The 15,878-nt window shown below is 37.6% G+C and overlaps 1 protein-coding gene across 4 annotated transcripts; it reads right to left on the bottom strand.

Annotated features, from left to right (window-relative positions):
• Positions 1–3,975: 3,975 nt before the first annotated feature.
• On the bottom strand, positions 3,976–14,400 carry kng1 (kininogen 1). Of its 4 annotated transcripts, none has more exons than XM_039812410.1 (9): positions 14,248–14,400; positions 13,958–14,057; positions 11,358–11,504; positions 10,626–10,742; positions 10,273–10,348; positions 6,997–7,166; positions 6,799–6,909; positions 6,599–6,697; positions 3,976–4,786 (listed from the first exon to the last, which is right to left on the bottom strand). In XM_039812410.1, the coding sequence occupies exons 2-9, from the start codon at positions 14,021–14,023 to the stop codon at positions 4,439–4,441; spliced, it is 1,134 nt and encodes a 377-aa protein (XP_039668344.1). In that variant the 5' UTR covers positions 14,024–14,057; positions 14,248–14,400; the 3' UTR covers positions 3,976–4,438. The 4 variants fall into 4 exon arrangements, with proteins under 4 accessions (XP_039668344.1, XP_039668346.1, XP_039668347.1 ...); XM_039812412.1 differs by having other exon boundaries at positions 11,358–11,501; XM_039812413.1 differs by having other exon boundaries at positions 11,358–11,501; positions 13,958–14,054; positions 14,248–14,374.
• Positions 14,401–15,878: the final 1,478 nt, after the last annotated feature.

Below are 15,878 nucleotides of genomic sequence, written 5' to 3'. Positions count from 1 at the left end.
GTCTGATATTTGTGCTGCTGTGCTTTTCCATAGGTTGACAGTCAATGACTTTGTTAATCCTTGCTGTAAAGAGCTCAAGCATAACTATGTCTAGAAAATACACCAACCACTGTTTTATACAAAGCGAGTGGAGGGGGGGAGCCAGCGTTGAGCTATAATTTTCTTGGTCACGGGTGAGCTGGCTAGCCAGATCTTCCTCTGTCTCTCAAGCAGGTGTAATTTAGAGTCGTCATTAAGTAACAAAACAATCAGGTCAGTAGGAATTCAACATCCTATCACATCAGATATTATTGATGTTGTTTTATTCCAGAACTCATGCACCTGTTCACACTCCCAGACCATATGTAGGAAAGTTCCAGTTTGTTCAGGTTGACAGAACGTGCAATAGGGAGTAGGAATGACTTTAGAGATGTATCTCTTCTGAGGAGTCCAATATGTCCTCTGACATATGTTGAAGTGGATATGCTGGTGATTTGGGTTCTTGGAACAGTTGTCCCAAACTGTCTCCTAATTAATTACGATCCCCTCAGGGCTCAGCTCTTGCTCCCATTTCTTTAGTATTGGGAGTTCTCCTATGGAAACTTGCATCAGTTTAACACAAATCTTGGACACTAATCCTCTCACAGGAAAATCAACAAACCATTTGATGACTGGGTGCGCCTCAAGACTGTTTCCACATGGCACTCCATAACATTTTAGGGCTGATCTTAAGCAAAGATGTGTACTCATCTTTTTATGTTTTCAAGCAGCATAACCAGTATATGTATGATACTTTACCTTTTAAAGAAGCATTAAGCATTATGTATGTACAGTTACAGTCAACCTCTTTTTCTATGGCTGGCGTCATGTGTGACAAACCTGTAGTGTTAAATTTATTATCCTTTCCCGTGTATCTTCCAAATTGATTGTGTGAGTGTGTTTGTGAACATTAATGGTATTTCTGTACCAGTTGCAGAGCTTCATTGGCAGGCCCCAATGAAAATCCACACTGTAATGTATGTACATGTCCATGTGTGTGTGTGTGTGTGTGTGTGTGTGTGTGTGTGTGTGTGTGTGTGTGTGTGTGGTGTCTGTCCCACTGGCTTGTCTGTGCCAGAGAAGGAGAAACTAAAAATGCTGTTTTTGCATCATTTGTTAGGAAACATGAACAAGCGGGAACTTCTTTTCATACATAAGTTGTAAATGTTTTACTTGAAACGTCACAAATAAGAACCACAGCTGTATTTTGTTGGTTTAAAGTTGAGATGGGGGAAAGTGCAGTCTCTATCTAGTACTGTGTGTGTGTGTGTGTGTTATATATATATTGTACTGTACGTAAGCATAAGGTATAGGCTTTTTGTTTGATACCTGTAGTTGTTATTTATGCCACAGTCCTACATTTCAGATTGAAGACTCACCTACTTCTTGAACTTATGAAGGTTGTACTTGAGTACAAATTTATAAGATCAGGTGCAGTCAGAAGAACTATGACGAAGTATCTTCCGAGATTTAAAAGATTTAATAATCTTAGATCTTGATCCTCAGCCTCAAATTCATAAGAAATAAATGTCCAGCAGCTAAGTCATAGTTCTCACATCTTCTCATATCATGTTTGTTTGCTTGAAAGTTCTCCTGCTCGCCAACTTTGGCACTGAATGGGTGCAAGGATATAAACTGTTGCACTAGTTTATCTTTAAGGGAAGGCTTTTATGGCACCCATGCTTTATCTATTTTAAAATTCAAAAAGCTGAAAGATGAAAACACAGGACCATAATTACAAATCTGTTTCAACAATCTGCAGGCGGTTGAGTATCACATAATGATACATAATCATTGTACCTGCTATTTTACTAAGTAAGATGAAGTTGGAAATGGTTGATCATGTCATTTAAGCCCTGTACTGTATTTGTGCAGAGAAATACTGATGGATGATCTGAGAAGGAGGGAAATTATATTTTCATATTACCCTCTCTTCTGTTATTGCCCATGCTAATACAATCATATAATCTCAGCTATGATTCCAACACGAACAGTGGACATAATAACATAAACACCCCGAATATATAATGCCATTCAATGCAATATCGATGCAGTAAATACTACTTTTGTGAAGCCTATATTGTTTTTTATGGCTTTCCGAGAAGTTGCTATTGGGTGTTAATGTTCCTGTTTGTTCTCCTGATGGACAAGTGTTTACCTTATTGTCCCCATGTATATTTAGTGAATAGGTCTGTGTTTGTTTCTGAAAAGTTTTTATTTGAACTCCAACAAGTCCTCCTGCTATCTCATAAGACCCACGTGAGCCTTTCATAAGATAACGCCGCTGGCGGTAGCAGTCCTCATGGAAACGTTAACGGTGGCAGTTTTAAACACGTCATTAAATAACATTGTAAAATGGTTGCAGTTTGGTTAGGTTCAGGCAACAACTTAGTTAAACTTAGATAAAGATTGTGTTTGGGGTTGAAATCAGTACATTGGTTTCGTTACTTCACTTCCAGTTAGGCATGTGACATAAAACGTGACGTAGTTCTGGGTTAAAGTCCTGTGTTAGTTTGACCCATTCACCACTCTAACCAACCTTCTTATGCAGAGTTTGTCACTCTCATACTTCCGTCAACATCTTACTGCTTTGCTCCCATCTTATTTACTACGGCCACTATAAATGTAAATGTGAGTCAAGGGTAATTGCTATTGAGCAAACAACTAATGGTGTTGTAGGGTTTAGTCTACTCTACAGTCTCTTTAACACAAATTGTGTTTTTAGAAAGCTGTCGTATAACAGTTTGAAACCCAGGACCCTTCATTCAAACAGCAAATATGACTAATCATTAAGATTATTGATCTAGCTCACCCAGTAAGAGCGTTCGCCCCATGTTGTCTGAGTCCTTCAGCGGCCCCGGGGTTCAAATCCGACCTGCGTCTATTTGCTGCGTGTCATCCCCCATCTCTCTCCCCCTTTCATGTCTATACGCTATCACTATAATAAAGGGAAAAGCCCCAAAAAATAATCTTAAAAAAAAAATAAAAAGATTATTGATCATTTGTGATAATTTCTTAGGTTCCTGAAGTGTCCTACATTCTCACTTCAAAGAGAAATTAACTAAATGGTCCGTGGCTTCATTATCTTTTTTGTATGCAGTGTTCTAAACTACATTATAGGGTGTTCCTCAACATATCATGCTGTCAGAACCTTAACTTATACTATGAATGAATGTACAATGGGCCGTATTGTTTTTCATAGCCTACCTGCATGACATTGGGTAAAGATGAATATTCTTCTTCTTGCTACATTGTTTGTTTGTTTTTTTACTTTAGTCTTCTAAGCAGCCAGACAGATGTTTATGAAGTAATGCCTTAAGTTTGCTCCACGTAGGAACAGTTTCATCATCCTAACAATAACCTGCATTTTCTTTAATTTATAAATTTATATTGTATTTCATTTTGGCTTCCTGGTCACCAAGTAAAGATTTGTACCCTGACTGACTGACTGGTCATCTGAGTGTTCTGTGAAGAAGTACAAATAAATGTGTTAAACATTTACCCAGCTGAGTTTGCTCTCGCACTTTCCACTCTTGCAAATTGACTGTATAGCATGCCTCTACAAAAATGTATTGAATAATGTAATGCAGCATTTTGTTAAATTTGGTCCTCCATTTTAACCATAATGACTTTAATTATTGATTTAGTTTTATTTCCAGGATTCCCACTTTATCCTGAAAAAAGGAATTCAGGGAATCTGAAGGACTGAATCTGATTTTTTGTATTCTTTTTAAAGAGCAATAACATTAAAAGATCTAAAAGAGCATTTGGGTCAATGAAAGTGCTATTACTGTGTTAATGGAGGTCATGGGACACTGTGTCGGGGGAAACGCACAGTCTGAACTTCGTATCTTGTGATAAAACTGAATGTTGAATATTCTTTGTTGGTGGAAATGAGTACAGGAAATGTTTCCAGAAAGAAAAGCATTATTAATGAGATGCATTTATATTCACACATAAAACCAGCACACAGAACGTTTTATTTTATTGTAGATTTTTTTACATTTTGAGAATGACAGATTTCCAATGTACTTTTTCCATTTTCTCACATCTCTATAATGAATCACCATTGAGGGCACTCAATCACTCATTACTTTGTTTTAATCAAAGAAAAGTGACACCGGTTTTTCCATTAATATAGCAGTCTAGAGCTCTGTCATCATTTCAGTCCTTTTTTTCCAATGCTTCCCGAGGAGTTACAGGGCCCCAAAAAAAGGTTGCTTTCTCCTTAACTTTTGTCCCCTTAACTGTTTATTTTATTAAATTAACCCTTTTGCTTTTTAAATCCGCATAAAACCCATAGAGATGTTCCTCCAAAAATCCCTGCATTGCCACCCAATATAATAGAGGATGAAACAAAACAAGAGTGGAAGAGTGTGAGATTATTTTGAATATAAATGTGGTTCCCTTGAGGATAAATTTATGCCGCCAGGTCTGAATCCCTGAAAGTCCCGTCTGGTGAGGGCAGAGTGGCGGCCTCCTCTGGGGCAGCCATTGTTGGAGCTGCAGGCAGTGCAAGATCGGCCGGATTGAAAGGTTTCCAGGGCTTGGACGGGCAGTAGAAGGGGCTGTCAATCACAGGTTCTGCGGCCACGTCAGGGGAGATGGAAGGTTTGGAGACTGTGGTGTCCTCCTCAGAAGATTCTTCTTTGGCTGAAGCCTTGGTGGGGGGTGTTGTGGTTGGAGTTGGAGATTGAGATGGAGATGGAACATCATATAGAATGTTCCTGAGTGGAGACCAGCCAGGAGGGCGGCGCCTGGTGATGAACTGAAGAAAAGAATACAGTAAGACACATTTTCTAACTGAAGAATTTTCAATTTTAGAGTGAAAGTGTAGCGTACCTTTTAGGAGTAAAATGGGGACAAAATTCCCAGTGTGCTCATAACCCATTTTACACTGTGAAAGTATTATCTTCATGGTATTGTCACTCTTACTACCTAATACATAAGCTCTCAGTCAATATAACCCAAAGTGGCGTTTCTGTGCAGAATTGTTCTTACATTACGTTCTGCGACACATTTTAATTATTAGAAGCTTTACTTTGTGTATAATTTCAATTTCCAAAACTCAAAGCACTATCTTTTTTTGGTAAATATTATTGTATCTGTTAATACATTCATACGTCTTGTATTACTTGTATTATTACTCAGAACTGACCTTTCAGCATGCGGTCTTTACATTGGACTTCAGATGTGAAAGTTGCTCAAGTTGCTGTATATTTAAATTGTCAGTATGTCCCTTAAAAAATGCCCTAGCTCAACATCTTCAGAATACATGCAATTGTTTTTAATTATATGTGTATGTATTCTCTTTGTTTTTTTTGGAGATCTATGTGCTGGTTTGAGTGCACAGGTCAGGACAGATGCTGGAGCATTATTGGTGTTCACTACTTCACTACTGCTTTACAGTGGTTACCACTGATGGAGTTGATACCTTAACTGGGACTAAATGAAACCTATTTTAAGCATGATGCATTAACTCCTTACATTTATGTGTGCATACGTGTTTACTGGTGTCTAGATGTGTGTTTCGGTACATATATATATTTCATGTGTTTACTTTGTTGAGGGATGAGTGAGCAACCTTTGGAGTAAATGTCTTGTTTGTATGAGTTATATATTATATATTTTTGCTTTTGCTCTTACCATTTTCGTAAAGTAAGTTGTTTTTTATTGTTGGTGTTGTTTTGTTTGTTTGTTTTTTCTTCTGTTTGACTGCCACTGCAAGGTCAGCGCCTATTTCTGTACCTGGACTCGAGGACCCCCTCGAAAACGAGATGGTTCATCTCAAGGGGGTATTCCTCCGCAATAAATAAATGTAAAATGTCAGGGCTGTGGGTTTGTCTGCCAGATAAGTGTCCAAAAACAAATCAACCACTGTGGCTACATTTCCCTTCCACTAAACTTCTACATCAAACAACTATTGTCCAATCCTAACTAAGCAACAATAACTAAGACCAGCTGGTCTGCCGAGGATTTCTCAACTGCCAAAGCTGTGTGCATGTGGCTCAGTATCCAAAGAGTTTGGAGGGTAATGTCTTTTTACCCTTTCCAAAACCAAACACACACTCACATAAAAATGCTAATTTGATAATATTTGATTTTGAAATTTGATGTATATGTGTTTTATATATATATATATATATATATATATATATATATATATATATATATATAACACATATACATCATATATATAACACATCATATATATAACACATATCATATATATAACACATATACATCAAATATATATATATATATATATATAAAACACATATACATTATTATTTGGGGTTCAAGGTTACGTTATAAAATACAGGACTTAATTATCCACTGCATGGGAGCAAATACATAAGTAAGTAAAACTTAATTAATAAGGCACTTTTTAAAACCTGGGCTACAAAGTGCTTCACACGTACAAAAATACGATAAAGGCATTTGAATAATAAGTACAATTAAGCAGGCAAGGACACGTTATACAGTATATCAGAGTATAGGGTAATATTAGTAGCTGTCCTGGTCTTTTTTTGGGCTAAATGCTCTCATTATTGACCATTTTGTGAAAAGTGGGTCTTACCGAGGTAGACATTGCCCCTGGCTCACATACTATGTGTGCCTGTGGGACCTCAAATCTCCATGGTGCTACATCCACTGTAGAGTTACAGTTAGAAAACTCCTGCACACACAAACACACACAGTGAGACACACCAGGTCAAATATGTAAGCCTGGGTTACATTATGTCAGCAGTAAAATGTGTTTTGTTTTTTATGTTTTACCACATTCTCTTCATCAGGGACACACAGCTCATTGAGGTCTTTGTGTTCGTCCTTGGGGCAGGTGGTCTTCCTCAAATCAAACCTCAGCTTGAATCTGAAGCCTGCGACCACCTACAGGGAAACATACAGACAGTAAGTAGAAAAGAAACAGCTGACATTCCTCGCACTTCCTCTCTCCTTATATCACCCAGTCTCTACCTGTCTGGTGGCGTGGCCGAGATCGTGCAGGGTGAACAGGTGAGTAGAGTTGGACATGGAGTTAAACTTGGAGATGGAGATGGAAAGAGGAACCTTAAGGTCCTCTGAGTAGATATCGATCGCCTGAGGACAACCCAAACAGGGAGCTCTCACTGGAATAATGTAATTGTCTGGAGAGGAGAAAGATTGTGGAAAAAATTGAGGACACAGTAGATGGTTGTGGCTCAGGACATTCATTGCATGGTCACCTCATATATGCTGGGCTTATTATTTTTTATATTATCCTTAATCAATGCAGTAACTATACATCTATGCTAATCAGTATCCTAACAGATGCAGTAGTAGTAGTGGTGGGACTAAGGGTCACTATTTCCTTAAATGCATTGATAATATTGCCTCTAACATCCATTGATTTAGTATTAAGTGCTTTCCATTAAGAAATAAATAAAACATAATGAACAGATATAAATAGCACTCGAGATTTTAAGTTAACAGGAGAATAAGTTAAGTTAAAATCAGAACAATCAAATGAATGAATGAAAATTATATTTAATGGTGAGATGTATGATAGAGAGTTGATGTGTTGATCTTTAAAAGTTGTTCAAAAGTTGCTTTTCTAATATCTTGAAGTCAATTAATTAGAGAAAGCCGCATTCCCATTTTTCCCATTGGTGATTTCTAATGTATTAACAAAAGATGAGCTGACTGTGCATGATGGAACATTTTTTGCAATATAATGTGACCCAAGTCAATTCACAGCTCTCTCTTTTTTTCTCAAATATGCATTTATTTATTGCAAGAACATTTGTTCTTGCAATTAAAAATCAATGTTGACAGGTATGAAAAACAGTTCAGCTTGGCAAAACAGCAGCAGAGTTCTGAATGAACTGAGGTTTATAGATTGTTTTGGAAGAAGCAAAGTGTGTTACAATTATTTTTCAACTAGAGTCCAATGACTTTTAATGTCCCCATACTTCAGTTTTCAGCTAGGTAGTCTGGCTCAACAGATGTACATTGCTGGCATAAAGCCTGACATCCAACGTGTCTCTCACACTCCAGGGGGTGGCAGTAGCTCAGTCCGTACGGACTTGGGTTGGGAACCGGAGGGTACCAAAGTACAGAGTGTGGGTTGGTAGCTGGAGAGATGCCAGTTCACCTCCTGGGCACTGCCAGGTGCTCTTGAGCAAGGCACCGTACCCCCCCAACCGCTCAGGGCGCTGGTCCAGCACTGGCAGCCCACTCACTCTGACATCTCTCCATTTGTGCATGAATAGGTCCTGAGCATGTGTGTGTGTATTTCAGGCCTGTGTGTAGTGATTTCTAACAAACAGAGTGTAAATTGTAATTTCCCCACTGGGGATCAATAAACAGTATATAAATTATGCTCCTCCCCTCTCACTGTCACCGCTATTGGGGCTATGATGGTTGTGATTGGTTTAAAGAAATACAAACAAGCCGGATGTTTTTTTTCCCCTATCCCAGAATAGATAGGCAGTGTAGCTAGACCATAGTAGCATTGCACTTCTATAATATTGTCAGACTCACAATAGAGAGGATTAAAATCAATACATCATATATGGTATTCCATGTGTTCCTCTTCCTTGTCAAAACCTGGTGCATGCATTACCCACAATGCAACTCGACCACCATGTGTCACAGAAAAATTAAAAAATGAGAATCATCAGCACATATTTGATAAATCACTTTACTGTATGTTAATATTATGACTATATAATTATTCATACGGGGGGTAATTTAGGGAAAGACCAGCTTTATTATTAAAGGAAGAAAGTGCTGTTTACTTAAAATATTTTAAAAGCACGGCTTTCAAACCACACAACTTTTATTTCTTTAAAACCTGACCCCACGGAAGCAGCAGACAAAAACTACTTTAATACACAAAGTGTTTTTCCAAGATGAACCTTAAAAAGTTGCAAAACATGTTGGAAGCTGGATAGAAAAAAACATATACTCTATTTACTGTAGTCTGCCAGTGTGCTGGTTAGGCAAACAGATTAAAGTCTAGACTGTCACTGCCTTTTATGGTGTGCCAAGTTAATATTGCGCTCTCCGTATCTGCACAGTGCTGAGAGATATTACACAATCAGCTCCCCTCATATGCCCTGCGCCCACCAGTGTACATTTTTCTCAATGACTCACTGTTGTCTTAATGAGAAATATGCTCCTCTGATAAACAGAGTCATGGAGGACTTTATTAGTACACCAGAGATTCGTGCTGGAAGAAAACGCTCCATACATGATCATACCTTGCTTGGAAGATGTGAACATGTGGATATTACTGGTTTCTCATTATATTAGGTGATGTTTAAAGGGCCAATTACCCCTGGTTGAGGCATCACTTAAAAGTGAGAATTAATAAGTATTAATGAGCCACTGGATCTGTGCGTAGCATCTTAAAAGAGGTCCCAAGTTGAAAAAAGTTACTTAAAATAATCTCGCTTATTGAGAGCTAGGAAGACTCTTCCCTTTAAATTCTATTTTAGTAGTTTTGGTAATATTTATAGGAATAGTTAATATTAGTATGTAAGTTAATATAGCCTACTATTTCACTTTCTTGCTGATGGTTAGATGAGAAGATTCTCTGGCATCTCTATGGTAAATATGAAGCTACAGCCAGTTAACTTATCTTGTCTAAGCTTAGCTTATTATACATAGCATAGCATAAAGACTTGAAAAAAGAGAAAACAGCTATACTGGCTCTGACCAAAGGCAACAACCTTACTAATTAACATGTTATATCTCTTGTGTTTAAAATTATAAAAAAAAATTAAGTTGTGGTTTTGCTGGAGGTTACTACTGGGTTGGGCTTGGAACAGTTGCCAGGCACTGTTGCTGCCAGGCACTGTGTGCTGCCAGCTCAATAAATAGTAAAGTTAGCCTTCAACATATAACCCCCTCTAAAACCACAATGTTTATACACCTTAGTTTTTGTAGGGATTCAACAAGATTTACATGTTCATCTGTGAGCTTTAGAGATGTTGTTACCTTACGACAGACCAGGCTAGCTGTTCCTCCCTGTTTTCAGTCTTTATGCTAAGCTAAGCTAACTTTCTGCTGGCTGTAGCTTCATATTCAACAGACAGACACGAGAGGGCTATCAATCTTCTCATCTAACTTTCGGCAAGAAAGCAAAATAGGCTTATTTCCCAAAATGTTGAACTATTTAGTATTTTTTAACTACATTTGAAGTAAATTCTGCTGGTTGTACTTGTGTTATAAAACCAATAATTAGATGCTGGGTTTATTTTCACTTACCGAGCAGGCAATCCACCTGTTTAGTGTCTGCTTTGAGGTCTGTCATGTAGACTGTGGCATTGCATGAAATTGGCTCCTGGAGGATTAATAGAATATCATGTTAGGGTTATGATCTGTGTTATTAAATACTGTGTAATTCTGACCTTTACATTAACTAGTGTTACCATCTTTAAGCAATATAATCTCTTTGAGTACACATGAAATCTGCAACTTTGTTTAAGTATTTGCATTGGAAATTATTACTGTACCCATCATTTTGTTCTCCACAGAGATGAATAGAGGGTATTTTGGAAAGATTGTGCGTCACTGCTAAGAAGAACATAAACATCTGTGTTTCATCTCATCATTATTACCTTGCGTCCACTAGGCAGATAGTCGCAGTCTGTCCAGGGTTTGCTGCTCCCAGCTGGACAGTCACTCCTCCTGCTGGTGAACTGCAGTGAGTACACCGAGTCTGAGCCATTCTTTGACTGTAAAGACACACAAATATTGTATTTTTACACACTGCATTTGTACACAAACTAGGTACTGTAGCTATTAGTTATTATTACATTATTATCACAAAAAACAAACTCATAGATTCGTATGCATTGTTGTATTTCCAGCCAATTCTTTTTCTTCTTATTTCCTATAAGCGCAGTACATAATCAATATGTTGCATTTTTCATATTAAACCCTTATTTGTGTTCAATTTGGAGTCCCTACATGAGTCTCCCTTGCCTGATAGTACTTCCATTACTAACTTCTTAATACAGTGCATTGTCATTGAAAAGAAGCACTGTGTTCCTGTGTATTTATACAAACGTATGTATATAATATACTTTATATTATTTCCCCCTTTTAAAAGACAGTGGGCGTATAGGAGTAGCTAAAACAGCTACTGTACAAGAGGGAAAAGTAATAATTCCTGAAAGAAACCCACAATACTTAAAAACTCTCTGCACTTTGATATTTTATAGAGATATCAGGTTGCGGTATTTGTTCTTTAGGACCTTTAAGGGGTCTAGACTACTCAAAATATATCCTGAGACGGAGCAGGTTATGTGAATATGCAGAAAGCCACATCCTTTTTGCAATCACTGTACCTTGCTGGCTGTAAGTATCTGGAAGAGGGCCAGCTTGTGTCCAGTGCTCAGCCTCTTGTTGAACTCGGTCACAGCGCTGTTGACGGCTATCTTCACAGATGGGTCGTTACAGAAGATCAGGATGCCGGGCTGGACGTCCAATACCTCCTGGAAAAGAAAAAATAGAGGAAAATACTTTTCTGGTGCATAAAATGAAGTTTTCCTGAGGCCTATATATTGTTTTGTTGTTTAATGAAACCATCTGAGAAGGAAAAGGTACTCTTCTGCCAGCTGAGGAGAATAATACAACCTGTAATATAAATCCAATAACATACATTTTTTTTGCACAATGACTAATTTAGCCTTTGTGTAACATCAGTACATTGGTGCTGACAATAATTTTATTGAAATAAGACGAAGCATAAAATACTTTTAATGGGAGTATTTTCTTAGTGTTGTATTACTACTTTTACTTGAGTAATTTTACTTTACTTTTTTTTTCTTTATTGAAAAGAAGCAATGTCAACTTGCCCGTAAACAGAAGTTCTGTTTACGCACAAGTTGGCTTTGCTTCATTTTAAAGGGTCAAAAGCCCAAATAAAGGACACTGCAAGCGTGACACATAATGATCCCAATCTGTAGACACATGTCAGATAAATCATGCTTGAAATCCAGTGGTGGAAAAAGGTAAGCAAGTACCTTTACACAAGTACTGTTCTTAAGTACAATTTTGAGAAACTTGAAATTGACTTGAGTATTCTCAGTTCATGCTACTTTATACTTCTCCACTACATTTCAGAGGAAGATGTTGACGTTTTTACTCAGTTACATTCAACTGACAGCTACAGTTACTAGTTACTTTTTGTTTTTTTATTTGCAATTAACATGATCATCTTACAATATATGATGCATATTTGTAAATGAATTAAGCAGTTAGCCCGAAGCTACAGCATTAAAAAGCTGCTTACAGCACATGATGCCTAAATATTGATATCCAATTTTATAATTTATACAATATATTGACCTGACAATAGCCATATTGCATTACGAGTACTTTTACTTTTGATACTTTAACTACATTTTGCTGATAATTATGTTCTTTTGCATAAGTAGACCTTTTACTTGTATGTGAGTTTTCTAGTGCGATATTACAACTTTTTAATAAAAGACCAGAAAACTTTTTCCACCACTGCAGTAACTCTTAGCAGCCTAATAGTTCATCTCTTCTCACAGTGTACTCCAGGTTTTACAGTTTTTTACGATCGCTATGACACTTTTTTCAATACTTTTAACAACTTTCCTGAACTCTTAACACAGTTAGCACAACATACGTCTGTGTAGGCTATACAGTTAACACATTTCTTTTGCTTTGACACAAAATGCATACAATTAACACAAATTTAAAATGCTTGAACATCAACAACAAGATCAACCAAGATCAAAACAATGGAGATGTACTGCCAAATTCACAAATGCTTTCACACTGTAAGTCAGAACAAATAACATCATGTTCTAAACCTAACTTATAGGCTAAAGTCACAGTGAACAGCTGTTCACAAATAAACACAAATGTATCCCCTGGATTTTGTTCCATTGCTACTGAGAAACAGCTGATTGAAGTTATGCAAATAGATCAATCACAGCTGATTGACATCTAGGAAACACACTCAGGTGTTGAGGTTCTTTCAATTGCATGACCATATGTTAGTACATACAGTAAAAGAGGACCTATTTGGGCTGATTTTGTGTGGAAAAGGAACAATAAAGGTGAACACAAAGAAAGTAAGAAAAAATCCTGCAGGAGGGAGAGGAAGAGGAGTACCAGGACAATTCTGTCTCCGTCTTCTTTTTTTCATAAACCTATACATTCTATAAAGCTACTCTGAGATGGGTCATTCATTTTTTGTATTGAATCTCTGCAGCAAAAGAAACTAAATGGTGGCAGGGTTGGATCAGTGCTGGAGCAGGCGCACATATACTGAGAGGTTTATGCCTCGACTCAGAGGTCCAGGGTTCAAATCAAATCCGACTTGTGACATCTTCCCCCCTTTCTCACCTAGCTGTTCTGTCAAATAAAGGCGTAAAAGCCCAAAAAAATTATCTTTAAAAAAGATATGCATGCATTTACTAAACCCAACAAAACTAAAATGTAGAGAGGCTTCAAGAGAAACTGCAGTGCAAAACACAATCTATGATCAATACAGTATACTATTGTCTGTTATATAAGAGCAGACCTGACAGATAAAATAATGCAGTTTCTGTAATTCCATTTGTATGATATTGTTCTATGATTGATTAAATGTTCCAGTTGGGAGAGAACATGTGTTAGTGTTTTGGAAGAATTATTTGATTTTGAGACATGTTTGCATTGTTTTGGTAGACATAGTACATTGTGTTAGTGTATTATTGTATTTTGAAAATTTGTTTTGGAGTTTAGTTTACAATGTGTGATTTTGAGCATGAAATTAACTGTTTTGCCAATTGTGTGTTGTAGGTGTGTTGGTGTGTTAAGAGTTTAGGAAAGTTGTTAAAAGTATTGAAAAAATTGTCATAGCGATCATAAAAAACTGTAAAGCCAGAAAACCAGTTAGAAGTTATGATTTCTGATAGTGTTCTCTTACCTGTCCAAAGACTGAGCTGTAGAGGCACAGCAGGCCCAGCACATACAGCCCCACTCTGCTCCTCATCGTCTAATCCTGATGAATGTTTGGCTCTGTTCTGCTACAAGGGGAAAGAAATGGTAAATATCACACCAGTTGATGAACACTTTCACAGTTTATCAATGTAAGTGCATTTCAGGTTCTGGCGGTGTTAGGTGGATCAATCTCAAATCTTATTTATGGCTTATAATTTAATATAATTTTCAAGCTTTCAAGACTAACTTCAATATTCTTAGTGATAGAGTACTTACAGTTTTTGAAGGTGGAGGCCTGCTGCTGATCCTGCCGGGCTTAAAGAGAAACAAATTGAATCCACTCCACAGGGATGGACATCTGAGTGAAGTTCTCCTGAAACTGTGGGTGGAAATCCGAAGAAAGATGATGACACACTGATAGACACATACACACAGGGGACAGGAGGGCACAGAGGACACACACACACACACGCACACACAAACACACACACACACACACACACATTAATGCTCAAAACGCTCAGTCGGTAAAAAAAAAGAGTAAATGTTTGCTCTTTTGTTTGCCCTCCTACCTGTCAGTTCAATACAACAGTCAGTATCAGAGAGAGAGGGGAGCATGTAAGTAAATGTACTAACTTCCTTCATTAGTGACTTTGAAAGAGCAAAAACTCTCTTACCTCAACATACACACACTCACACACTCATAAATTAAACCACACAAACTACAGTGTATGGTAGCAAAATAAATCCCCTTTAATGTTTAGGGGCCACTGTGTGTGTGTGTGTGTGTGTGTGTGTGTGTGTGTGTGTGTGTGTGTGTGTGTGTGTGTGTGTGTGTGTGTGTTTGCTCGCTGTGAGTTTTGTGTGTTTTAACTGGTACTTTGTCCCTGTCGACCTTTAGCCTATACCACTCTAATTTCCCCACTGCTCCTCTGTGAAAAGAGGTGTAATGTGCTCAGATGTTACACTCCATGTAGATGTATCATACAGACATTCTGTTTGCTTTGTCTGGGTGCAGTTACTATACAGTATTACACCAAGTTCACCAAGTACAACAAGGCCAACTCGCATGTCAACTGATGACAACATGCCAAAATCTTCCATATGTCCCTGGCTAATAATTGGCTCTGTTACACTAATGGAGCCACTTCAGCTCCATCATACAGCTCTGTAGTGATTGATACAAAGCAAGCCTTGTGATTTGAGACTGTAAAGAAAAATAAATTGTTGTGATTGTGTAAAAATCCAGACAAGAGCAGATTTAAAGAGCATAATTCTGCCCTCTTGTGGCCACACATGCACCAAGAAATACTGGGCCATTAGGTGCTTTGTTTTGAGGAATAGTTCAAAAGTTCCTAGTCACTTTCTTGCTGAGAGCTAGATGAGAAGTTTGATTACTGCTCTCCTATTCGTCCGTTAAATATTAAACAACAGTGCAGTCAGCAGTCAGGTTACTTAGGGTTAGGGTTACATTCCATCTGCCATTGCTACTGGATAATAGGTTGGGTGTAATTGGCTACCAAACTGGGAGAAAGGGCGATAAAATCTGATACAAATTTATGATAAAGGAAATGTGGGAACATAGGGCCTAATTTTAGAAACAAATCTTAGAAATGTGGGAACTGTGGGAATATAGGGCCTAATTTTCAGTGAAAAAAACAAAAATCTTAGAAATGTGGGAACATAGGCATGCTCCAAGATACATGTAGTGAAGTAAACAGAACAATATTTCCCTGTGAAATGTACTGAAGTAGGAGTATAAAGTTTCATAAAATGGAAATACTCAAGTACAAGTACATCAAAAATTTTACTCAAGTATCATACTTAGTTACTTTCCACCACTGAGCATACATGGAAACAAGTGTTCATCTGTTGTCCGGAAAGTCCACTATGGTGATGCACGATGT

This window comes from Perca fluviatilis, chromosome 9 (assembly GCF_010015445.1).
Source record: "Perca fluviatilis chromosome 9, GENO_Pfluv_1.0, whole genome shotgun sequence".
NCBI classification, from domain to species: domain Eukaryota; kingdom Metazoa; phylum Chordata; class Actinopteri; order Perciformes; family Percidae; genus Perca; species Perca fluviatilis.
Note: the sequence above shows the minus strand (reverse complement) of the source record. Positions and strands in the feature narration are given on the sequence as shown.

What these genes read in the sequence shown, in the direction of transcription:
- kng1 (XM_039812410.1), bottom strand. Translation starts at nt 14,023, where the DNA reads ATGAGGAGCAGAGTGGGGCTGTATGTGCTGGGCCTGCTGTGCCTCTAC. An exon ending in AGATACTTACAGCCAGCAAG is followed by an intron (nt 10,743 to 11,357) that starts GTACAGTGATTG and finishes GTGTCTTTACAG; the next exon opens with TCAAAGAATGGCTCAGACTC. An exon ending in ATCTGCCTAGTGGACGCAAG is followed by an intron (nt 10,349 to 10,625) that starts GTAATAATGATG and finishes TTAATCCTCCAG; the next exon opens with GAGCCAATTTCATGCAATGC.